The 27,300-nt window shown below is 41.8% G+C and overlaps 1 protein-coding gene across 1 annotated transcript; it reads right to left on the reverse strand.

Annotated features, from left to right (window-relative positions):
- Nucleotides 1-26,997, reverse strand: LOC149439241 (embryonic protein UVS.2-like). The gene is made up of 12 exons (XM_089659305.1): nt 26,917-26,997; nt 21,291-21,318; nt 18,635-18,700; nt 17,346-17,480; nt 17,142-17,259; nt 14,956-15,131; nt 14,797-14,878; nt 11,521-11,648; nt 8,709-8,824; nt 6,125-6,350; nt 3,054-3,172; nt 1-219 (listed from the first exon to the last, which is right to left on the reverse strand). Exons 1-12 carry the CDS (start codon nt 26,995-26,997, stop codon nt 1-3), a joined length of 1,494 nt encoding a protein of 497 aa, XP_089515431.1.
- Between the last annotated feature and the right edge of the window lie 303 nt (nt 26,998-27,300).

Here is a 27,300-nt window from a genome sequence, read left to right on the forward strand (position 1 = left end):
CTACTCACAGAAGGTGTAAGAGGCCTGGAAGCCCTTCGCCTGGTTAGACCCGTCACTGTGGAATACGAGAACCATAGAATTGCTGGTGGAGTACAACACAGGGATGCTGAGATCACCACAGAATGGACCCCTTTGTTTACCATCCATGAAGAGTTTTATATAGTCAAATGTACAGAATCTGGTATACTCTACATGGAAGTCACTGATGGTCAGAGCAATCTGAAAAAAAGGAAATAAAATTTATAACTAACCCGAAAGTGGTGTGTTCATGCAATAAGAAAACACATCATTTTTTATGGTATAAAATTAAAAATTAGTGAAGCGCTTGTATCACATGAATACAATCATGTATCTCCATATAGTGTAATTATAAATCAAAGTGACCACTATATATAATAAATGTGTGTTGACTCCCTCTAGTGAAAAGAAAAAATAGTGTCAACCAAAATAGCTAAATAACACACATTAGGAAACTAAATATATAGTGCATAAATCAAATATAATGAACAGAATATATATACGTGAAAACAGAATATTGGCCACATACAATGGTGTCTAAATTATACATAAATGATATATGCCATAGGTGAACAAGACAATATCAAAGGTGAAAAAAATATTCCATGCATGTGACTGTGCTTTAAGCTGGAACACACACGTGATCTCCACTTCTAAGTGCAAGTACTCTCCTTCAAATGGCAGCAATGCCTGCTCACCTCCCTTCCTCGACCCACACAGGGCCTCAAAGCAGTTACCACCTCAGTGGTGTATTCATCTGGCAGACTCCTTATTCCTCCTCCTCTCTTATGCAACTCATAAAAAGACAAGAAAGCCTTCCATAGTGTAGTAAATTTAATAGGCAAAGTTAAAAATTACAAAGTTTTCCACTCACATGCTCCTTTCCATAAAAAAGCGTTTTTCCCAGCCTGTGGGTAGATATGCATGCACCTGGGGGAATCCAATATGGCCACTGTGTCCGGACATACGTCACCAGGAAGTAGACAAACCGACGCGTAGCGTCACGTGCGTCGTGACTTCATCAGGGTTGATGAAGTCAACCCTGATGAAGTCACGACGCACGTGACGCTACGCGTCGGTTTGTCTACTTCCTGGTGACGTATGTCCGGACACAGTGGCCATATTGGATTCCCCCAGGTGCATGCATATCTACCCACAGGCTGGGAAAAACGCTTTTTTATGGAAAGGAGCATGTGAGTGGAAAACTTTGTAATTTTTAACTTTGCCTATTAAATTTACTACACTATGGAAGGCTTTCTTGTCTTTTTATGAGTTGCATAAGAGAGGAGGAGGAATAAGGAGTCTGCCAGATGAATACACCACTGAGGTGGTAACTGCTTTGAGGCCCTGTGTGGGTCGAGGAAGGGAGGTGAGCAGGCATTGCTGCCATTTGAAGGAGAGTACTTGCACTTAGAAGTGGAGATCACGTGTGTGTTCCAGCTTAAAGCACAGTCACATGCATGGAATATTTTTTTCACCTTTGATATTGTCTTGTTCACCTATGGCATATATCATTTATGTATAATTTAGACACCATTGTATGTGGCCAATATTCTGTTTTCACGTATATATATTCTGTTCATTATATTTGATTTATGCACTATATATTTAGTTTCCTAATGTGTGTTATTTAGCTATTTTGGTTGACACTATTTTTTCTTTTCACTAGAGGGAGTCAACACACATTTATTATATATAGTGGTCACTTTGATTTATAATTACACTATATGGAGATACATGATTGTATTCATGTGATACAAGCGCTTCACTAATTTTTAATTTTATTTTGCACTTATTGGTATCAGCTAAGTGACAGCAGCTGTATTTTGTCAATTATTCCCATGAGCGCAGGAGGATCCCTTATTATTTTTTATGGTATAAAAGCAAGTGAGTATATTGTTGCTCACAATTCATTGATGTTACAGTTTACCTGAAATACTATTTGACATTAAGGATAACACTGTACATAAAAGGCTGTGCTTAGGAATCGTGTTGGAAAATGGAAGTCCTTTTCTATCCTGTGGTGTAGTGGTCACCAATCTACAACTGCCAGACAAGGAATGAAATAACAGGATCTGGGAGATCTTCTGTTCTCCTCCTACATTACAGGCTGCTTTCTATGTCATTCACTTGTCTACTATAGGCTCAAGAACCTGATCAGCACCCTCCCTTCCTCTGCCCCGTGGTCCTGTTACTCTCAATCAGGATGGCAGGAATTAGCCCAGGGCTGCAAAGTCATGTAAAACATCTTACAAAGCTCATGCCACCAGTTTTCAGCCAGTTTCATAAATTACCACCAACACTTCCTATCATCACTGGAAAATGATCCAGAAAGTCTTGGTGGTAGATAGTCTTAGAGCAATCTACTGTAGATTTGCCAGCAGTCATGTAGTGTTATGGCTTAAACCAGGGGTCTCCAAACTTTGTAAACAAAGGGTCAGTTGACTGTCCATCATACTTTAGGGGGCCGGATTGTGGCTAGTGGGAATAGAACATTTCCTGGCGTCAGTGGGAGCAAAAAATCCTACCTTTGGTATTAGGGGGAGGAATAGTGCCCGATCGTTGGTGTCAGTGCGAGGAATAGTGCCCGATCATTGGTGTCAGTGGGAGGAATAGTGCCCCATCCTTGGTGTCAGTGCGAGGAATAGTGCCCCATCGTTGGTGTCAGTGCGAGGAATAGTGCCCCATCGTTGGTGTCAGTGCGAGGAATAGTGCCCCATCTTTTGGTACCAATGGCAGTAATTGACTCCATTGTTATTGGTACTGGAAGGAATAGTGTCCCAAGGTAAAAGCAAACAAAGGGCCACATCTGGCCCCAGGGCCACAGTTTGAAGACCACTGGGCTAAACAATACGTTCAATTTTGATTCAATCAGTTAGGTCCACAGCATAATTGTTAGTGAATTTAAAGGGAGTTGTACAATTAGTTTGTAATGACTCTGTCCAACGTTAAAGTTTTGTATGAATCCTTTTGAGAATTAGGGAGTCCGATAATAAGGTATAAGGTGATAAACACGTTAAGGTAGCTTGTATTACCTTATATCCAACAGGAGCTGTGATGGTGTAGTTACAGTTCATGTTTGGACTGTAGTTCCCTGCATATCCTGGAGATGTAAAGTTTCCTTGGAAGGTATAGAAGGTTCCTCCACACTGAACTGTGAGAACATAGATATAGTCAGTACAGTAAGGACATTTTACAATAGTATGACATAATTTTATGTTATAAATACTATATACACACACATATATATATATATATATATATATATATATATATATATACACACACAGTGTACTGTATAGACAGTATATATCTCATCCTCCCTATTGGAGTTCCGAGTTGGTCTTCAGCTCGAACACCCCTCTTCAGACCTAGAGATCGACTACTTAGGCACTAAATTCTGCAACAGGGAAGGATAAGGAATGAGTCACATGTTGTACCCCACCCTAAAGTATTTTAGAGGGCACAGTAGTGCAGTGATGGTAAGTATTTGTTGAGGAGGTGGGCAGGCTATCAAGTACATCTATTATTTAATCCTAAAATGGCAAAGTACAATTTCATTTAAAAGCCTTAATTCGGCCTTCTGTAAAATGCTGTTCCCCCTGCACTGCATGGGTTAATATTTATTTAGTCTGGGGAAGGGAGGGAGGGTGATGACTAAGGTCAAATACTTACCTTATTCTTTCTTTGGGCTTTGTGTTGTATGAAGGGCCTTCAGTCCTGCTTCTTTTTGCTACCCTCCAGTCTTAGGCTTTCAGATGTCATCAGAACCAATGCAGAATCAGCAGTAATGCATTGCATATGAGAGTGAAAAGAACCCAGCCACACTCCAGGACATCAAAGAGCAAGGAACTGTTCAGGCTACTGGGGGAATGAGGAAAAAGGTAAGTTTTTATACTTCTTCCAATTCTCCGTGAACAAAATTGAGCATTTAACCCATGCAGTGTTGTGGAAGGTCTGGTCCCTGCACTCTACCTTATGAGAGCATTTTGGATGACATTGTCAACCCCATAGAAGTCCATAGGTATGTCCCAACTTCCTAGCATACAGTGGGGCACAGAGAAAATACTGGAAATGTGCCAAACAGAATACAGCAAGGCAGATTAATTTAGACAGTAGAATAAGTAATTAAGTTAAGTGTTTTTTCACTTCTAAAACTGACCAACATGCACATGATACCAACAACTTTATAGTGCAATGGTCTGCCCAGCTGAATACAGTAAAAAAAAAAGATGTTTAAGCAGGCCTTAATATTTCATAGTTCTGGTACAGTTGTGTTCAAAATAATAGCAGTGTGTTGAAAAAAGTGAATAAAGCTCAAAATCCTTTTAATAGCTTTTATTTCCATACACACAAATGCATTGGGAACACTACACATTCTATTCCAAATCAAAACATGAAGAAAAATATATCAAATTTGTGTTGTTCCTCTAAAAAGATTTAAGAAAAGTGAATATTAGACGGTTAAAAAAATAGCAGTGTCTGTATTCTTCTTTACAAACTCAAACATTCAATATATAAACTGAAAAATGTTTGAAGATTTTGCTTTCCTTTGAATGACTTCATGAATATTTGGTTGTAGTCGCACTGTTTCTGAGAACTGCTGTACATCTGTGTTGCATGGAGTCACCCAACTTCTGGCACCTGTGAACAGGTATTCCAGCCCAGGATGATTGGACGACATTCCACAGTTCTTCTCTATTTCTTGGTTTTGCCTCAGAAACTGCATTTTTGATGTCACCCCACAAGTTTTCTATTGGATTACGATCCGGGGATTGGGCTGGCCACTCCATAACGTCAATCTTGTTGGTCTGGAACCAAGATGTTGCACGTTTACTGGTGTGTTTGGGGTCGTTGTCTTGTTGGAACACCCATTTCAAGGGCATTTCCTCTTCAGCATAAGGCAGCATGACCTGTTCAAGTATTCTGATGTATTCAAACTGATCCATTATCCCTGGTATGCGATAAATAGACCCAACACCGTAGTATGAGAAACATCCCCATATCATGATGCTTGCACCACCATGCTTCACTGTCTTCACAGTGTACTGTGGCTTGAATTCAGTGTTTGGGGGTCGTCTGACAAACTGTCTCCGGCCACTAGACCCAAAAAGAACAATCTTACTTTCATCAGTCCACAAAATGTTGTGCCATTTCTCTTTGGGCCAGTCAATGTGCTCTTTGGCAAATTGTAACCTCTTCAGCACATGTCTTTTTTTCAACAGTGGGACTTTGCGGGGGCTTCTTGCAGATAGCTTGGCTTCACATAGGCATCTTCTAATTGTAACAGTCCTCACAGGGAACTTTACACCTTCTTTCATCTTCCTGGAGCTGATTGTTGGCTGAGTCCTTGCCATTTTGGCTATTCTTCTATCCATTTGAATGGTAGTTTTTCGCTTTCTACCACGTCTTTCAGGTTTTGGTTGCCATTTTAAAACATTTGCGATCATTTTAGCTGAGCAGCCTATCATTTTCTGCACTTGTTTATATGTTTTCCCCTCTCCAATCAACTTTTTAATCAAGGTACGCTGTTCTTCTGAACAATGTCTGGAACGACCCATTTTCCTCAGAATTTCAGAGAGAAATGCACTGTAACCAGCATGTACAACATTTGCTGCCTTCCTTCCTTAAATAAGGGCAATAATTGCCACCTGTTTTTCAAAGAATGAATGACCTCACTAATAGAACTCCACACTGCTATTATTTTGAACATGCCCCTTTCAGTTAGTGATTCAATTACACAGAATCAGCAGCATGCATGTCATGACTGTTGGGTCTGTTGGATTTCTATTACTCTACTACACCTGCTAGTAAATTATTTGCCATATAGAAATATCATTTCTACCAAAAACAGTGATTGATCAGGTTAGTGATGTCTGACTGCTATTATTTTGAACACAACTGTATATCTAAAAAGATTGTTCAGATTTTTACGCAAGTATACAGCTTCACCCCAGATTTCAGACACTGAGGGGCTTCATGGAATTCTTTAAAGGTTTTGAAGAAAGAACCTCAAGCTGTTGTGTCAATATTACCTATTTGACTCTTTGATTATGCAATGTCTTTCTCTGAGCACTTTCTTTGTTTTTAAAACAAATCAGCATACCTGAGCTATATGTAGCATTAAAGCCAACCCCAGTAACAGCCCCGTCACTGACAAATTCGACCAGCATCTCGTTAGCGGAAGCGATGAGTGGAGGGATGGTTTTAGTGCCGCACATTTTATCCAGCAACACCGGAGAGTTCTTAGAGTTTCCATCATAGATCCTCATGAAGTAAAAGGTGCAGTTGGGTGTGAACTGGACATCAAAACCACTGAAAGTTAATGAGGCCTAAAAGGTAACACAAAGACAATGTTTTATCTACAGGAAGGCATTAGCTTCACATATTTGTACCTGCATGTTGGGCTGCATGTAGGCATAATTTAGTGCTAAGGAGAAAGCCACAAGAATATGGAAGATGCTGGTGTCATTTCAACGTTTTAGGTTTTTTTTTTCAGCTGAGATGTCTTTTAAAGCAGTAGTAAACTTAATAAAGAAAATAAAAATTGATCTGCAAGATAATATCATAATGTGTTAGTGTGCATTGCACACTAGAACATTATGAAAGACTTACCTTGAAACGAAGCCCTCCAGAGGCGCGCTGTCACCGCTATAGGCACTTCCATCTTCACCTGGTCTTTCAATGACGTCGTCAATCCTGAGCATGCATGCAGGAGCTTTAGCCACAGCACAGAGCTCTGAGGGACAGCACGGGCATGCCGTTCCTTCAGAGTGCATGCGCCAGTGATGTCACCGTCTGCTGCTCACTTCGATATCTCCTAAACAGTCCACGTTTAGGAGATATTCATTTAACCTACAGGTAAGCTTTATTATAAGCTCACCTGTAGGCCAAAATAAAAATACAGAGTTTACTATATTTTAAAGCAAATTTCTTCTCCATTGACAACCCTTTTGACTTTCCAGTTGAAAGAACTTTAATATTCTGTAAAGGTTTAGTTTTTAGTGTTTTTTTCAGCTAAGATCCCTTTTAAAACAAGTGTGTTCTTCATTTACAACCCTTTTGACTTTCCAGTTGAAAGAACTCTATTATTCCTCAAAGTTTTCGGGGTTGTTTTCAGATTGGAATAAGTAAAAATACTTACCTTATTCCTCATTCCCCCAGTACCTTGCTCTTTGATGCTCTGGATTGTGGGTGGACCCTTTCCACTCTCATATGTAATGCATTACTGCTAGTTCTGCATTGTACTTGATGACATCTAAGACCAGAGGGTAGCAAAAAGAAGTAGGATTGGAAGGAATAAGGTAAGTATTTTACCTTAGTCATCACCCTCCCTTTCCCAGGCTATAGTAAGGTGTCTCTCAAAGCAAGTGTGCTGTCTATTGACAACCCTTTTGACTTTCCAGTTGAAATAACTACTGTATTATTCCTCAATGTTACTTGAGACAAGTAATTTTGAACAAAACAAATTTGGGGGCAGAAACATTTAGCATACAGTATCTCACAGAAGTGAGTACACCCCTCATATTTTTGGAAATATTTAATTCTATCTTTTCATGTGACAACACTGAAGAAATTACACTTTGCTACAATGTGACGTAGTGAGTGTACAGCTTGTATAACAGTGTAAATTTGCTGTCCCCTCAAAATAACTCAACACACAGCCATTAATGTCTAAACCGCTGGCTATAAAAGTGAGTACACCCCTAAGTGAAAACGTCCAAATTGGGCCTAAAATGTCAATATTTTGTGTGGCCACCATTATTTTCCAGCACTTCCTTAACCCTCTTGGGCATGAAGTTCACCAGAGCTTCACAGGTTGCCACTGGAGTCCTCTTCAACTCCTCCATGATGACATCACGGAGCTGGTGGATGTTAGAGACCTTGCGCTCCTCCACCTTCCATTTGAGGATGCCCCACAGATGCTCAAAAGGGTTTACATCTGGAGACATGGTTGGACAGTTCATCACCTTTACCCTCATCTACCCTAAGTCTAGTTTAAACCTATATTGAAAAAAGTCAAAGAAGTTTTTGACTTAGCTGACTGCGGATGTTGAAATATCATTTTAATTGGTGACGCAAGAACCAGAGCTGCAACCAGAGCTGCAAATAAAACCAAGATTCAGTGCTAAAACCACCATTCCTACAACCCCCTTACTATTAGATCCAGATGTTGGGCAACATTATTAAGCACATTAGAGTTTCCAGATAGGCTCTCAGACATGAAGTGGTAACGGTAGCGTAAAGACTATAGAGTGAACACCATTCCATAACAAAAACAAGTATTACTTCAAAATGTGGAGCAGTTGGTAGATAGAGCAGAGGGAGGTCTTGCGAGAGGTGGTTACATCTTAAGAAGACTACACTAAAACTCTGGCTCAGCCATGACGTTTACTGCCTGCAAACCATTGCAATGATTCTTTTTGAGTCAATCTCTAGAAAGCCTTTCACCAGGGCAAATATGAAAAAAGCAAAGAGCTGAAATCTTATCATGAATAACATTTACGAAGGTGTGATGTTTAAGTAAGGATTACTTTGGCCTTTTTTTGGCTCTGCACCGGTTAACTTTTTTGCTAAATGTAAATTTCAGGTGGTTTAAGAAGCAAAAACAAAATATGACTTTTCACAGCAAGGCTTCTACTACATTAGAGGTCAGATTTTGCATGTGTACAGTTCCTCTGTTTTCTTACCTGCCCATAGGGAGTCCTGATTAACCAAACACAGTTATTGTTATTAGGATAAGTAAAGGGATAATTTCCAGAAGTGAAGATTCCTGTCGGTTTATTAAGCAAGGTAGCACAGACACCTAAGAAGTAAGAAAAAAGAAACCATATTGTAACATAAATGTAAGAGTAGGGTAGCTGAGATATGACGTGAGCTGTAGACATATATAATTGTAGATATAGTTTAATTCTGTGTTATTAGAGATACAGTATTCCTTAATCAGTCATAGACATAGACATGTTTTTCAATTAGCACTTGAAAGGACAGAGCAAGCTTCTAGGCTAGAGGTGGCACCTTATCAAGCACCTGGTGATGGAGGCCAATGGAGAGAGGGCTTCCCTTGCGGCTAAGTTCCGGACTCCCCTGAGAGTGGGACAGCGGGATTCAGGCCCAAAGTTGCACAGGTTGCCTGTAGGAGTGCTGGTTGGTGGTCCACTCAGAAGCACAGCTGGTGCACGGAGATAGGTCAGCAGACAGGAGGCGCCTGCGCGTGGTATGCAAGCCTTTGCGAGAGAGAGAGAGAGAGAGAGAGAGAGAGAGTATCCGTAAGCCAAGCCGAGGTCAGATCAGGGGTAAATCAGAGTAGACAGGTCCAGGAGCAAGCCGAGTCGGTAACAGGAAATCACAAGTCAGAATTGCAGGAACAGGGCACGGGGAGCTAGAGATCATCCAGCAACTAGAGGAAGTGATGAGCCTCCTTATAAAGGCCGTCTGGTACCAGACTGAGGCTGATGTGTACCTCTGCGGCCATGTAGAGTACTGGCAGAAATGCCAGATCTTCCAGAACTTCTGCTGTGGACAGGACCCTGACACACCTAGATGCCAATAAAACTTTCACACCATGATGGACATAGATCTGTCACCTTCTTGAATGCTAAAAGAAGAGCTCTAGCCATTTCAGCTTCAAGAAACTGCAGGGGACAGGGAGAAGGCTCTGAAATGTCTGCCAGCTTTGAGTTATATCCAAAGATCAGAGGAATCCATCTCATACAAGATAAAATATCAGTTGCAGAAAGATGAAAATACTTCTGATTGGACACATTTTAGGCTACATGTACATGTAAAACTGTATTTGTAGCCTATGTAGAATCCCAGAGAAACACACAAAGTGGTTATATGGTGCCTGATTGCGTCGGCTGGACAGTGATTGGTACTGTCGTGTTCGGACTGATGCACTGGTGTCGGGAACCCTATCCTTGACTCAGCCACCGCAACCATTCCTGGCCCATTCAGCTCTGGGCACTTCAGAACACAGAATGTCCTGTGGGCTGGTACAGGACCCCCCCCCCCCCCCAGGGTTGATTTGCTAAGGGAAAAAGTTCAGCCCACATCCATATTTCAATAACTTGAGGACCCTGAGATATGGATGACGTGGTTCGTCCGTTTCCATTTGACTGGCGAATCGCAGACTTTGTTTGACTTGCACCAGTCACAGGATAAATCTTGGTAAAAGTTTAATTTCTGTGACTGGTGCAAGTTATATTTCATAGTGAATTGCCAATTGTGTATGTCTTTTTGTCCTATTTGTATTTTCTGTAACTAATTTTTCTTAGTACAATTTTATGCACTGCCCACTTTTGGGATATTAAATCATAAAATTAACAAGTGATGTATGTGTACTAAAAAGGGCTCATATCCCTGGAGAGATTGTTGTACTGTATTGTCTATATGCTCGGTCTAAGTTCATTGCAAATCTATTAGCAATTGCACTGTGTGTTGGTAGATTGCATGCAGATTGTAAAGTAGCAGATCTTACAGATGGAGATCTGTGTGTGTGTGTGTGTGTGGTGGCCCAGCAGACCAGTCTGTGGACAAACTGTTGAGTGGTGGCAAGCTACCGTTTGTTGTGTGTCTGGTGTGTGGGTGTGTGGACAGTGGAATAGTGATTAACACCAGGGTTACATAGTTAGTCTGGCTGAAAAAAGACAAAAGTCCATCCAGTTCAACCATTAAAAAAAGAAAATGTTATAATCCTACACCCACAGTTGATCCAGAGGAAGGCAAAAAACCCAGCAAAGCATAATCCAATTTGCGCCTGCAGGGGAAAAAATTATTTCCTGATCCCCTGAGAGGCAATTGGATATTTCCTGGATAAACTTTACCTATAAATGTCAGTATCCAGTTATATTCTGTGTATCCAAGAAAGAATCCACGTGTAGCACCCTCCTAGTTAGCAAGGGGGGGCTAGATCCTGATTGTCAGAGAGGAAGGCTGAGTAGCAGCCTGGGTGTGATAGGAGGATAAATTTGGGTCAGGGCTGATAGACTTTGCAGGCCAGCCAATCTGGAATTTCCCCCTGCTCTAGAGCATTGGAGGAAGGTCTAGAGGTAGTGGGTGGATCTGAGGGGTGGCTGGCCTGTACTCTTGACGAACTCTGGCCAATCCCCAACAGCAGGAGCTTGCAAAGGGGCCAGGACAACCCTTAAGGGTAAGAGAGCTTGCTCAGAAGCAGGAGAAGGAGGGAGGTAATAGATGAGAAAGATTGAGGTGCAGGAGACTGGGAGGGAGGGCTCACCTCCAGGAGTGATACTGGAAAGGAGGAAAGCTGTGGACCTCACTGGCCCATTGAGAGAGGACCACCTGGAAACAGGGAAGCGACCCAGCTTAAAGGCCTGGTAGCAGTCACCAACCCAACAGCAGCACAGGAGAAGGACTGGTACAGAAAGGCGGGAGAGCATTTGGGTGGGTAACCTAACTCCATACGTGTTCCATCTCCCTTAAAAAAAGTATAGTTTCTAATGTGTTAGAATAATTAAATCAAAATCTACAGCAACTTACTGCATTCATAAAGACGGTTAATCTTAGCGACATCTAGGATACTCAGTCCAATTTTCTGCCCAATAGGCATATTGGGGTTAGGCTTGGGGACAATTGTGGCTTGGTTTGGTGTGTTGGATAATTCATAGCTGACAAAGGTCAAATGGAGATGAGATCAACACATAATCATTACAGTATGTTACCTTTCTTTATCATACATCACAGGACACAAAGCAGGCTATTCATGACTATGTGGGTTATAGGCCACCTATAGGTGAATGGATACTGCCCAACCAATCAGAGAAGAGGTCCTCCCCTATATAACCCCTCCTATACAGGAAGTACCTCAGTTTTTTCGGCAGTGTCTGTAAGGTGGATGGTCACTGAACGTGTTGCTGTGATTTTGAAGCATACCTAAAAGTCAAGAACGGTTCCATCAGAAAATCAGGGACTTTAACTGGATCCATTCAGAAGGCTATGAGCTAAAATTAATGATACCCAAACCTTGCTGGATAAGGAGAAGAATCCTCGAGGTTTTGCCTATAATGTAGCCTTGTGGCACTGGACTCCGTGCAGATGGAACCTTGTGCAGTTTTAAATCTGACCAAGGCACTTCCAGCGGGTGCTATACAGGTCCAAGGTAGTAGCCCCTCAGCATGGGGACTGAGTCCTTGAAGGTCTGTATGACAATGCCTGCCAGGATGGGTGAAGGTTGGTACCTGACAGAGGTCAGGGACCTGCGGTGGGATTGAACTGCCAGAGGGGCCTAGGAAGGGACAGGTGGAATTCAAGGCAACTATTTCACATTGGATCCACCAATTGATCATTCAAGCTTATGGTTTGAAAGGTAAATTACCACCCTTTCGGGTGAAGGCACACTCCACCAAAAGTGTGGGGGCATCTTGGGCAGTCCACCACCAGGCGTAAAGACGTCAGTGTCTCAGGTTTGCAAGGTCGCTACATTCACAAGGTTCTACCATGTGGATGTCAGACCTGCAAAGGATTCTGCCTTTGGCCGCACTGTTTTATGGATAGCTGAGTAGGTCCTGAGGGATCAGGGGCGGACTGACAACTCATGGGGCCCCGGGCAATAGGGGATCATGGGGCCCCTGTGTCCTTGCCCAAACTCAAAAAAGCCTATGAAAAGGGTACCAGGGGCATCTCATGGGTCCCTCTACTGACCCCGGGCCCTTGGGCAGTGCCCGAGTTTCCAAATGGTCAGCCCGCCCCTATGAGGAATTATTGACAGTGGCTATCATAGTGTCACCCTCCCCTCAAATTTAATATTGCTTTGGGACATCCCACATGGTCATGAATAGCCTGATCTGTGTCCTATGATGTACGATAATGAAAACTGGATTTTTTCTACATACTTACCTGTAAAATCCATTTCTAGGAGTACATTACAGGACACAGAGGTCTCACCCCTCTTTCTGGAATGTCATTGCTAGCTACAAAAACTGAGGTACTTCCTGTATAAGAGTGGTTATATAGGGGAGGACCTCCTCTCTGATTGTTCAGCCAGTGTCCACTCACCTATAGGAGGCCTATACTCACATAGTCATGAATTGCCTGCTCTGTGTCCTGTGATGCACTCCAAGAAATGGATTTTACAAGTAAATATGTAGAAAAAAAATTAAATTTTTGTATGTACAATCTTTGTTCATTGCAAATTTAAAATTATTACTAAAGTCAGAAAAACATGGATGCTGCCAATACAAAAGTGCATAGAGCCTGTAATCAATAAAAAATGGAGATAGAGGAGGTTTAGCACATCTCCTACATGTATAAAGTATAACAGATGTGTTGATACAAAACTACATGTAGGTAACAAATCAGAGAACATAAGGGATTGGGGTGTATTCACATATACACGTAACTTAGTCAACAGGTTACACAATTTCTGAGAGTAACCAAACAAGTCATGACACATCAACCCAATAGGGATAGTGTACCTATAGGACAATTGCCATCAACACTAGGCTGCAATACAGCAAGGAAACATCATCAAAATAAAAGAACAATCAGAAATAAATCCTGAGAAGGGATGAGGGGGGCATAACCCCAAAAATCACATCCAAGTCTCAAAGGAAGGAAGAGGGGCCAGAGGCATGTGGGAGAAAAAGAAGAAGAAGACTGGTTCCCATACTTCATAGATATTGAGAAAATTTAGCTGAAGTGTGGAAGTATTCCTATTGTGTCCACACCACTGGAGGCTGATGCAGTTGCTTGTCTTTGACATGAATCATCCCTTCCATGGACTGGATTTCATCCATCTCACATACCCAGAGAGGGGCTAAACGGTTTACGCCAGTTATGGGCTATGACACTTCTAGCCGCCTTAAGCATGTGGCATAAACTATCTTTTTGAAAGATCACAGGAGGATTGACAGCAACGTGATTCAAACATCAGGTTGAAGAAAGGAAGCCATGATTTTGTCATAAATGCAAACTATTTTTGACAAAAAGGAGGCAATGAGGGGGCAGTAGGCCCAAATATGGGTCATGGTCCCTTTATCTGCCAGGAATTTCCAACAAACCCCTAGATTGTTAGAGGAAATTATATGGAGGACAATGGGGCAATGGTACCATCAGGAAAGGATTTTATCATTTCTCTCCTGATGTTTAGTGGAGATGGAGAGCTTGTGAGTAAGGCAGAGCAGGGGCAGACTGACCATTTAGAAACTCGGGCACTGCCCGAGGGCCCGGGTCAGTAGGGGGTCCCGTGAGATGCCCCTGGTACCTTTTTCATAGGCTTTTTTGAGTTTTGGCAAGGACACAGGGGCCCCATGATCCCCTATTGCCCGGGGGCCCCGTGAGTTGTCAGTCTGCCCCTGAGGCAGAGGGATTTGTTCCAGTCTGCCTGGTTACCTTTTTTGTAAATTTGGATAGAGTGGTGAGGGGTTAATGTGCAATCCCTCTTCAATCAGGCATGTGGAAGGCAGCATGTTACCTCCAATTTGGCTATTAGTTGCGGGACAGCTGACAACACAGTCTGCCACAGATCACGAGTCAATAGCTACAAGCTTGTGAAAGAGGCTTAATTGCCCTGATCATTATTTTCAAAAGCAATGAAAGTAAGGGTAACTCCAAAATTTTGAGTTTTCACCAGAACAGGAACAGAGATGTTCCTCACATTGGAAAGATATTCTCTCACTTTCTTTTGAGTGTACAGAGTGTACAAAATCTCCCTAACGGAAAAAAAAAACAGATGGCAAAAATAACTGTTTGAACCCTCCCCTACTCTATCCAAAATGAAAAAAAAAAAAGTCAGCTAGCAGAAAAGTCATGACTTACCGATTATAATGCATCACTGAATCATAGTCATACTCAAGGCCCAGGTTATTAGTGTCTTGTTTATAAAAATTACTCCAGAATTCTGTAACAAAGCAAAATCAATGGTAATGTCTCTTTTTAAAAACATTGCTACATTTCTCTTGCAAATGCTCCCTGTACCTTGAGAGATATACTGGAAATTGATGTCAATATAATTGTCACGATCGCTTCTCGTGTGCTCATGGTAGAAGCCCAGGGCGTGGTCAAGTTCGTGTTGTACAATCCCTCTGTGAACGCAGTCATCACCCAATGAAACTGTTTGGCTTCCACCCATTTTTCCGACAAATGATGAACAGCTAGAAATAGTAAATATACACCAGAAGACAGTATCAATTAAGAGCCAAAGATAATGAGTTTAATTGAAATACTTAAAAAATTTAAGCTGCAGAAAGAAAATCATACATACTGCTTAGTCATAAGCAAGGGTGGACTGACAACTCATGGGGCCCCCGGGCAATAGGGGATCATGGGGCCCCTGTGTCCTTGCCCAAATTCAAAAAAGCCTATGAAAAAGGGACCAGGGGCACCTCATGGGGCCCCCTACTGACCCCGGGCCCTCGAGCAGTGCCCGAATTTCCAAATAGTCAGTCCGCCTCTGGTCATAAGCCATCCATACATGGACTGAAATGCATGTATGGGCACCCTGGATGTAGATAAGTCGATCTACCAATCGACTTCTGTACAACCTACCTGTCAGGAAGTGCTGATCAACGTACTCTGATGGCGGAGAAGACTCTCACTGTCAGAACACAATAACACAGCAGGGGTGATTCTCACATCCACCTTGATTGTGTGAATTGGGGAATCGGATCTTTTTTTTCATTCAACCTGCTGGTTGAACAAAAAAAAATGATTACTGAATGGGTTGCCTTTGAGCTTTCAATCTTTTAACAGCAGGTGTATCCCTATGCATGTGCACAGTGCTAGTAAGAGATATAAAATACGATGTTCAGGAACTAAGTAATGATGGACTGGATCAAAACAGTGGTTGCACTGCTTGCTTTAGGACCAATTTATAGGATTTACAGGCGTACCTCGGTTTACGAACGCCTTGTTTAGCGTAATTTTCAGTTGACGAATGAAAATCCATTGAAAATAATGCCTCGGTTTACAAACTTTATTCGCAATACGAAGCAAGTTTCTCCAGGATGCATTGTGCCTGGGAGGTTTATAGTGCCGCGCCCGTGTATGCTGGAGTCTGTGGGTAGCACGTGGCGTAGAGTTTGGAGGTGTTGGAGCGGTTTTTGCATCGTGTTTTGGAGCCATTCTGGAAATTTTTAATCATGTCCCTGTACAGTATTTATGCCTTTAAAGTGCACTTTATAAAAAATTGTGAACAGAGAAAACTTTTTTTTTACTTTTTTCTGACCTCCGGAACGGATTAATTGGTTTTCAATGCATTTATGAATTAATTTTTAATCATGTCCCTGTACAATATTTATGCCTTTAAAGTGCACTTTATAAAGAGTTTTGAACAGATAAGACTTTTTTTTTTTACTTTTTTCTCACCTCCGGAACAGATTAATTGGTTTTCAATGCATTTACGAATTTTTTTCGCAATACGAAGCAAGTTTTGTCGGGATGAATTGCACCTCGGAGGTTTATAGCGCCGGTCCCGTGCATGCTGGATTCTGTGGGTAGCACGTGGTGTCGAGTGTGGAAGTGTTGGAGTGGTTTTTGCATAGAGTCTTGGAGCCATTCTGGAAATTTTTAATCATGTCCCTGCACAGTATTTATGCCTATAAAGTGCATTTTATAAAGAGTTTTGAATAGATAAGACTATTTTGTTACTTTTTTCTCATCTCCAGAACGGATTAATTCATTTTCAATGCATTCCTATGGGAAACCGCATTTCAGTTTACAAATTTTTCGCAATAGGAAACATCCCAGAGAACGCATTAAATTCATAAACCGAGGTACACCTGTATTTTGATTGTGAATATGGATTTTAGGTGTAATCCTTTGAGTCTGTTGACACTAAGCTCCACCATCTCTTAGTCACCATAATTTCTTTACTCAATGTAAGTAGTGTAAGTAGTGTTGCAATAAAAAATGTTCTGCCCGTTTGCTGCTTCTACTAGGTACATGAAAGAGGAAATCTAAGAAGCACTTGCTGTTGGCTTGTGACATCCCCATTCATTGACAATTGTCAATGAATCCTTTAGTTTTTTTAGAAAAAAAAAAAAAGGAGCAGTCATGCACTGATACATGAACTGAAGTCTAAGATGCAGTGAAGATCGTAGATGGCCTCTTCTCTTTCACATTCTGTAGACAACCATGATGGATAATAGACGAGACAACCTTACCCATCTGTATCTGTGATGTTGAGATAATTGTCTTCTGTTTTTCGAGACACAAACCTCACACAAGTCAAAGTCTCAAACTCGTCCATGGCATTCCTAATTGTATTGATCTCACTGGGACCTGAAAACAGAGGTGGAAAATTGGGTTTCTGTAAATAGAAATCTATAATAAATATTTAAATGCAAGAGGATGAAGAGATAACTTACTGAAGTCAGAAGATATGCTGTATGGAACAGGGACTGTACCATCGGCAATTTTAGGCCAAAGACAAGAAGTGCAGTTTATGGCGCTGCGTCCAGTCCTTACCCTTATGTCTCCTCCATGCATGGGCATGTCGATAGCTACACATACAGAAAGATGGTTTAGTTAATACACTAAAAAAAATGGATCCCATTTTAAAGTTGAACTCCAGGTAAACAGCAAAATATACAGATGAAATAATTATAAGAAAGCTGTTTGACCTGCCAAATGATTTGTATTTATGTCCACCCAGTGCTGAGATTTACATAGCTCAGGCACATAGCACAGCCCTGTTTGGCAGGGTAGGAAATCTGATTTTTCTCTGCTGCCCCACATGGAAGAGAAATATATTTCCAATATATTTAGAAAAAAAAATTATATACATATGTTACATATATTTACAATATATTGGCCTACATTAATATATTTTAACATGTATTCTAAAAAACGTAAATTTAAATATATTTTCTAAATTCAAAAGAGGAGATGAGAGCAAAACAATTGGGGGGCATTGTGCTCAACTATGACTTGTTTTGCTCTTGTCTCCTCTTTTGAGGAGCGTGTTTGTACTATGGGTCCTATCATGGCTATATGGCTCTTTTATGTCAATAAATGGTTATATGTATTTTACTGTGTGGTCTCTTACTATGCCCAAAGAATCCAATACTGCCGTACCTAGCAGTTTGTTTATTTTTCTTTTACAGAATATTCCTGTGTTGTGTGATTTTCCCTGCAGACCAGCCAAACAATGACTAAGAGCTTGAATCCAAAGCTTTGCCATTCTCCATACATGTTAGGCCCCTGTCACACGAGCGGTCCAGTCAGGTCCACCTTGCTGTTTATAGGGAAGACCAGAATGGACCCTCCATTCAACTCTATAGGCAGCGGATGTAAACAGACTTGTATTCGATTACACCTGGCTACCTCCAATCTCAGATGGCCGGATAGGAGGGCAGTTGGGTGTAAATAGTCCTCTGGTCCATTTACATATGGCTGCCCATAGAGCAGAGCGGGCTGTGTCCCGACATGGACCTGTCATCCAGCCACTCCATTCAGCTCAGCAGGGGATCAACAGACTGCTGAGCAAAACCAGATCTGGCCCATGAGAAAGGGCCATATTGGCTAGTCCATCAGTGCATGATGCAAAGTGTTCCATGATTTATGAATTCATTCAGTATTACTGCTTTTATCCCCTGCGGTATGGATTCAGTCCCGTCATACTGCTGTAAAAATCCTGTGATTTTTGAATAATTACCTTTATTTGTTTCAATGAGCTTGCTGAAGATCCCTTGAGATACTTCAGAGCCTTCACTCATTGTGGCTATATAGACACATACTACAAAATACTCATTAGACACAACTAGTGGCAAGTTACCAAAGTGACTTAATTTTCATGTAACTATTGAATCCAGTCTAAAATTTTAATTATATGACCATTAAAAGAGTAAGTCTTCAAAGCTATCTTCAGATTAGTAAAGGTGAGAATGTAATCTTAGCTACACTCTGATCTGTGAAACTTCTGGTTGGGTGACTAAATGGACGTGTAGTCTGTTTCTGCATCTCCTTGAGTGTCATTGACACCCTCACCTCCTGTAAGAGCTGTGATTGTGTGAAATAGTCTCCCTCAGGGGCTGGTTCTAGCCGACTAGATGCTAGATGTAATTCTAAAAGAATTATGTATTAAAGACTAAATCCACCTTTCTGACCATGTTTTGCGTTACATCCATATTTAGGGTGTAACATGAAACATTGTCAAATGTTGCAGGTCCCTGCCCTCAAATTACCTCCTTCACCTAAATCACAGGGTTCTTCTTGTATTTTTTTACTTTGGTAGGACTTTGTGTTGCTCCACTCACACAGCTGCATCATATACAGGTATTCACAGATAATGTATATTTACACAAATCTGTAAATGGAAGACTACAAGTCCAATCTCCCACCACGGCAGGAGGACCTGTAGATCTCAATGGAACACAAGTGTGGTAATGTCACCACATTCCTTGAGTACTTCTATCAGCCTCATATCCAAAAGTCATTACCTCTGTATGGACCTGGGGCTGAAGGAATAGTCAGCATAATCCTTAGAATTTTACCCATGAAACACTGATCATGGTTGCAATTCTTAATGGGATCTTATGCAAACAATTAATAAGTGTCAACCAGGTGCGGACTGACCATTTGGAAACTCGGGCACTGTCCGAGGGCCCGGGGTCAGTAGGGGGCCCCATGAGATGCCCCTGGTACCTTTTTCATAGGCTTTTTTGAGTTTGGGCAAGGACACAGGGGCCCCATGATCCTCTATTGGCCGGGGGCCCCATAAGTTGTCAGTCCGCCCCTGGTGTCAACGATGCAACTGAGGAGAGAGGAGAGATGACATCTTGCTGAGGAGCAGAGGAAGTGAACAGATGATGAAACATGAGAGCAGTAGAGATAGAGCGGCCGCCATTACAGAACAGTAGAGTGAACTTTGGATGCTGGGGAGCCTTCTGTCTAGCTAAAGTGCCGGAAGCTAACGACATTGACAGAAGGGGACACCTTGCCTGGTGCTGACAGAGAGCTAGTGAGAGGCCACTGGCCAACCTCAAAACTACACTATAAAAATGTCAGGGTTCTACTGGGGCTCAGGTCTGAAGAAGGAGCCTATTGAGCATGCTCCAAAATGCATTACCGCCCGTTTCACCTGCTACATCTGATTCTGCTCTCCAAGCTTCATTTTTGATGCACAGGCACATCCTGGACTCTACTATCTGATCCTATAGGCATAGCTTGCTGCTGGACAGCTGGATGTCCCACCTGGATCCAATTACCACACGATGAGTCTTTTTAACTGTTTATCTTAGGCGCCTTCCTCTCTTTTTCTTGTCACTGGCCAACCTCACACTACATCTATGTAACAGAGAAACAGAGTTGCCTGCAAAGGAACAATGTATTATTGCCTGCATCAATTCTTAAAGGAACACTCCCCAAGCATACCAACAAAATGTTTTGGGCTCCAATGACCTGGCCAGCAGAAGGAGTAGAGTAGGCTACTACAGAGTGCTGAACTGACAGTGTGTTATATGGTATATCTATAGTTTGGGTTACCCAGAAAAGAGTGCAGATGGGGATATGTTTTATTTCTATCAATGTGACTGCAGCACATTCTTGCCCTTGTTTAGTCATCGCAGTGTGCCTCTCCAACTGTTTAATCTTTACAGTAGAACTTTCTTACTGCTCCGTTCCTTGGTTATTTATCTGGTTGTAACTTACTTCTTGCTTTTGTAGAACCACTTACTGTGTCTGCAGCTTAAGTCATTCCCTCTCTGGGAAGTTTTTTCCAAAAATATGCCTGAAGTGAAGTACGGCGAAAGCACGAGATGAAGAGCATGACATCACGTGCTTCATCTAGCATGTGTGCAGTATCACGGACATTTTTAAAATGGTGACATGGGAACGGGGACCAAGGGAAGCCAAAAATAGGTAAGCATGAAGAAAAAGTCACAAGGATATAGGTAAGCGTGATTGTTTAATTTCCCCCTATTTGAGTATTTACAGGTTTAGAGAGTAGGGGGGTCCTCTTTAAGTCAGGGCTACTTAGGTCTTTGAAATTAACAACATAGTCTCAGTCTGTGCAGCTAGGAGAGCTGCTAATGTGCACTGTAGCTGAATTCCTAAACCAAAAAAGGTAAATCCTTTATGTTTATGGCTGCACCAGGTTAGCAGGACACAGGGCTTTGTGGTCCATGCCAGCATTGTATCTTCACAACACAAACATAGATTGCATGTAAATGCTTCTAACTGTTGAGGGAAGTAACAAAAAATGACAGTTGGGGGTGCAAACTGTAATCGAACTAAGGCCAAGAGAGCAGTACAAATAATTACTGTCTAATTACAAAAAAAAAAGAAATATAGAAAAATAGACAGGAACTCACCAGCTTTGTTCATTCCAGGTAACAGGTACTGCAAATTAAATATTTTGCATCAATATTTTATTGCAAATTAAATAAGATAATATCAGACAACAAGTGAAGGTCTCCTCAATCCTTCTCAATGCATGGACATCTTGGATCCTATGGATAAAATTGCACCCTTCCCTTTTTTGTTAGTTGCACAGCTAGTTATCCTGTTAGAGTAGATTTAAACCCAAATTTGATGACATTTGCTAAAGCCCCCTTCATCATAAACAATTCCCACAATTATTTTATCTTTTAGAAAATACTGTTTCCATTTTCTGCATCTCAGTATTGATAACAATGTTTTCACCAATGGAACATGCCTACAGCATTCACCAAAGGTGCTTGTAAAAGTGACTACACAGGAGGGCAGGACTTAAAGAGTTGTCACAACTTAACAAGAAGTTTCTGAAGAAGGAACTTCATGGCAGGATCATCAGGTTTATTTTACGAAAGCTGTCATTTGTAATAGGATGGAGATATCACTTTTGTTAAACTATATTCAATTATATCAATCATGGTAAACTTATATTTGATTTTAGCGATTGAGCTTACATGTTCATTGAATTGAAACATTAGTAGAAAAAACACCCTTTACTCTAGATATAGAATTATTTGAAAAAAAATCTTTAAATGTTTTTAAAATACACTTAGCCCAAGTCAAGGGCAGACTGACAACTCATGGGGCCCCCAGGAAATAGGGGATCATGGCGCCCCTGTGTCCTTGCCCAAACTCAAAAAAGCCTATGAAAAAGGGACCAGCGGCATCTCATGGGGCCCCTTAATGACCCCTTGCCCTCAGGCATTGCCCGTGTTTCCAAATGGTCAGTCCGCCCCTGGTCCAAGTTCCTAAATTTGTGTTTAAATTAGCTTCATGAAGTCCCCTCCACAACAGCACTGACACTGAGGATATATTGCCACCCCACAGCAGCCAACCACATGGCTATACCTATCAAAATAAAAATCTGAACATTCTCCACATGGAAGAAAAATATATTTTAAATATATTTTAAAAATATTCTTCCTGTGAAAACACCCTGGAGGAGGAGCAAATTGCATTGATGCATTTCCGGCTTTGCCGTCCAACGTACCACATCACTTCCTGTCAGGGCTCCAGGTATGACCAGAGATGTGTGAACTGACACAGGGAAACGCAGGCTTCAGGAGTGATATAATAAGAATATAATTTATTCAAAACTACACGAGTATACAATGCACAGTACAAACAAAACCCAAACCTCCAACTAATGACAGTATGTGCAGGAACACAGACAGGCGTAGTCAGGGCTGGAGAGGAAGAGTGGTCAGGCAGGCCGGGTCAGGAGCAATCGGGCAGACAAGGTACCAAAGGAGCAGGCAGAAGAGTGGTCAGGAATAGCCGGGGTCAGTGCAGGCAGAGTTCAATCAATGTCAGGAGTCAGGCAGAGGGATCAGGAAGGCAGACAACAGGATCAGGTTCAGACACAGGGGCTCATGGGCACAATACACCAAGGCCCTGACTGCAGGCCTGGCCATTCTTTAAATACACCTCCTGCAATCAGCCTCAGGTGATGGCTTGATTGCAGAAGTGAGCTTCTGGCTGCTGAGAGCACCCGCTGGCCAGCCCTGGTACTGCAGCCCACAAGGCAGGTAAGTCCCACCACCATTGGCGAGCCCATTTCTGACACTTCCGGTGAGTGGAACCCATGCCGTCGCGTGGCGTTCCCGGGGGCTATCTTGCTTGTGGGTGATTCTTGTGCTGTCATCTGTTGCTGACCATGAGATCTCAGAAATACCCTGGTGATGTGGCGTTTTGGCTCCATTTGAAATACAATAAATGCTGATTATACTTTTTAAGAATGTGAGTGGTTTGGTACTTGGAAATTGATTCTGCCTGAGTATTGCAGTATTACACTATATATTTGTTTTTTTTCCCTGCATGATTCAAAACATTTTCTTGGAGAGTGCTGTCTGGTGATCCTGGAGGCTGGAGGCCTGGCTATATTCCTGTCTGGAGTAGGGGAGATCCAATAATATCTGGTGTTTGGAGGTTTATTGACTGGGTCTAGGATCCCAAAAAAAACCTAAAAGGCGTTTTTTTCACCAATATCTGGTGAGTGCGGTGTGGTATTTGAGCACTATTTCGGTGGAAACACAGGTCAAAAGTTTTTTTGGAAAAAAGACTTTTATGAATATGTTTTTTTATTTTTTACTTTATTGATTTGGAGTGGGACCTATTAATTAAAATTTTTTATATATTTTTTATTATTATTTATTTAATTTTTCGCTGGAGTGTATATTTAGTTATATATCTGCGCTTTTTTGATGTCTTATATTATTTTTTGGTGTTTACACTAATGAGCAGCAGCATTTATTTATTTATTTAGTATATAATTTCATGGTTTTGGCGCCGGTGATTTTTTATATATAATATTTGACATCAAGCCTTGCTTGGGTCTGAACATAACATAATATCTACATGATGCTTTGGTAGTTTGCTTGTATTGAATAAAGCCGTGGTCTCCAAACTGTGACTCGGGGATCGAGTGCTGGCCTTTGCTAGTTTTTCTCTGTCCCTTGGGGCACTATTCCATCCATTAAATTAACAATTGGGCATGAGTCCTGCCATTGACACCAACAATCGGGCATATGTCCTCCCACTTACACCAATGAAGGAGCACAATTCCTCCCACTGACACCAATAAAGGGGTACAATTCCTCCCACTGACACCAAAAACGAGGCACAATTCCTTCCAGTGACACCAACAATGGGACACAATTCCTCCCAACGACACCAACAATGGGGCATAATTCCTCCCAATAGCACCAACAATAGGGCACACTTCTTCCCAATGACACCAAGAAAGGGGCCAAATTCCTCCTAATAACACAGATGGGGCAAAAGTTCTCCTAATAACACCAATGATGGGGCACTATTCCTACCACTGGCACCAATGATAAGGCATTGTTTACTCCCACTGACACCAGGATATTTCCTACTCCCACTGGGCTCAGTCCAGCTCCCCTACAGTTGGAGGGACAGTATATTGACTCTTTGTTTAGAAAGTTTGGAAACCCCTGGGCTAGAGAATATAATGGTTAGAACCTCTGTTGATTTTTTTTTGTTTCCTTACTGTTTATGTATCATTGTAGCAATTCCCCTCACTTCCTATACTTGAGGCACCACAAAAAGTGAGTGGAAATATCTTAAAAGGTAGGAGAACTCTCCTCTTAAACAGCTGTTATCAGAACAGGTGCCTTCATTGGAAGATTTTACCCTTGTCGGCAGGTGCGGGTTTTCCTCCATCCAGTAGGTGGCACTGTATCACTTTTCAGATAGTGGAGTCATAAATGGAATTGTTCCCACAGGGAGTCCGTAGCTGTCACAGTGGTTGCAGCTGTCTGATGGGACTCTTCAACTCTTGTAACCTCTAGGTAGCCATCTTGATGTGGGACTCTATAAATTAGGGTGCCCCCACCATTCAGGCGCACCTGGAGGGAGTGGTGGGTAGGGGTGACAGAGATCCTGTTTTTGTGGAAAGTGAATAGTGCAGGGAGAGGTTCCTGTTTAAGTAGAGTCAGTTCAGGGGCACCGTCTGTGTACAGTGGATGTTCCAGTATCTGGATCAGTGATGTGGGCTCCCTCCATCAGTACAGAGTGCCATCTTAGTACTGCAAAGTACCACCCATCCAGTGGAAGCCTTCCTCCAGGGAAGCAGGTTTAATCCTGGCAATACTGCACAACTACCAGCTGCTATCTTGCAATACTGTAATCCACTGCTCTGTCCTGGAGGTTATGAGTAAGCGCTAACACGCCAAACATGTCAACCTTACTCTTGTTCCCCCACTGTCTGTGATTTTCATATCAATAAAGATGGATCTTTTGGAGTACTGCCATCCAGAATTTTCTTCTATATTCTGAACGCTCCTATCCAGGGTTATGGTCTAAGAAGTGGAACCTGCAATGTGCGTGTACTTTGGAACTAGTGAGACTTGTTTGGGGCTTCAGGCCATTGTCCCTAAAAAAGTAGATCTTTTGGAGTGCTGCCATATGAAATTTTCTTCCATATATTGATCAGTTTGCAAACTGGGTGAGTAGGTTTGTGGGGTGTAGATAAGCCGACCGACCTGGAGCAGCTGCTTTTTAGGAGTGTTTGGAACTTGTCACTACAGAGTCCTGATTATAGGTATGGCTATTGTAAGGTTTCCACCTATATTTCAGATCAATATAACATGAGTGTCCAGATGTCATTGCCAGTGCACCAGAGGAACCTTTATGGTCAACGCCACCAACTGACCCATTGCAACCAACCATCACCACTCCTATTCTGGACTAGCTACTACTCATTGTAGTGCCTAAGGTATTGGCTGAGCCAAGGTGTTCCACCAGTTCTGTTATAGTGCATAATACTGTAAAGCTTTACTGTAAAACCAGGCTTCCTACAGTCTCTAGGTTTGTGCCCACTTCACTTGCCGCCACTTACACTGATCAATAAACAAAGGCAAGGGTGGGCAGCACAGTGGCTAAATGGTTAGCACTTCTGCCTGGCAGTACTAGGGTCATTGGTTCAAATCCCAGCCACAGCACCACCTGCCTGGAGTTTGCATGTTCTCCTTGTGACTGTGTGGGTTTCCTCCGGGTACTCCGGTTTCCTTCCACACTCCAAAGACATGCTGGTAGGTTAATTGGCTCCTGTCTAAATTGGCCCTAGTATGTATATGTATTAGTGTGAGTTAGGGACTTTAGATTGTACACCCCTTGAGGGTTAGGTACTGATGTGAATGTACAATATATGTATGTAAAGCACTGCATAAATTGACAGCACTATATAAGTACCTGAAATAAATACATTTCTTAAGCTAATTTTCTAAACACTTTTTTGAAAACACCGTATAAGAACCTAGTACGACATTCCATAATACAATCCATATAAATGGTACAGTGGTATTCCAAATTATAATTGATATAAAGATCCATAAATGGGCAATTGGTCAAACTTAACTTTAGAACCCACAATTTATTTGCATTTTGTTTTCAGCAACAACAATCAAGCGGGGGTGTTACATTGTACTTTGTTAATACCAGGCCATGGGTACTGCTTCAATTCCCGCTACAAGGATTCCTCCAGGAAGGTGCTCCATTATAACTCCAAACAAATGTCCAAGAGTCCTTGATAAATTTGGTTGATAGCTTTTTATTTTGTCCATTTGGCCCCCAATATGCATTGTTTTTTTCTGCCGTGAGCCAATTTTAGCATTAACAAAAATTGGGCTCTTGTGTGGTTGTTTGGCACTCTCATTGAACTGTATGTGCATGAATTCTCCACTGTAGGTTCTCCCTATTTCTAAGGGGGGTGCCCATTTTGTGGAGTCCTGCCGAACTGGAGACCAGTGATAATCTCAGTGACCCTTTGAAAATCTGTATCCAGCCCCCAATTTTTTTGTGTTAGCCATAAAACTTGACAGGGGTTCTAACCTCTCACACTCTACCCAAAACTAAAGGGGAAAAAAATTTAGGCTAGTTACACTACTAGCTAATGTTGTTAATATGTAACTTGATGTTATGAGCCATGCTTTCATAGTTTTCACCCGCCCCTGTACTGTTCATACCAGCTCATCATCTCACCTGTATTGGTGCCGATAGAGGTAGACTGGTCACTAACCCCTTAACACAGCCCAGAAGCAGGAGGAAGACCTTTTCATTCATCTTGTTCAGAATTCTCCTTCCCTGCAATTGGAAATATCTTCTCTCTGAAGCTTGGTGTGACACTCATGTTCTAGATCACCTTTCATACAGTTAGAAGAGAAGATCTGACCAATCATGGGACAGGAAAGCAAATTTTAAGAATGACCTAGGTGGACGTGTATGGGAATTAGAGATGTATAATTACTGCATATGTGACGCTGTGGTTATTTTTATATTATTAGCATTATCTTGGTGTACTGCTGTCCAACTTGTAATTGATTTTCATGGTCTCCTGTCAATTGTCCATAGTGAGAAACTCTAAAC

This window comes from Staurois parvus, unplaced genomic scaffold, assembly GCF_062004578.1.
Source record: "Staurois parvus isolate SC_StPar_1 unplaced genomic scaffold, SC_StPar_1.0 ptg001146l, whole genome shotgun sequence".
NCBI lineage: Eukaryota > Metazoa > Chordata > Amphibia > Anura > Ranidae > Staurois > Staurois parvus.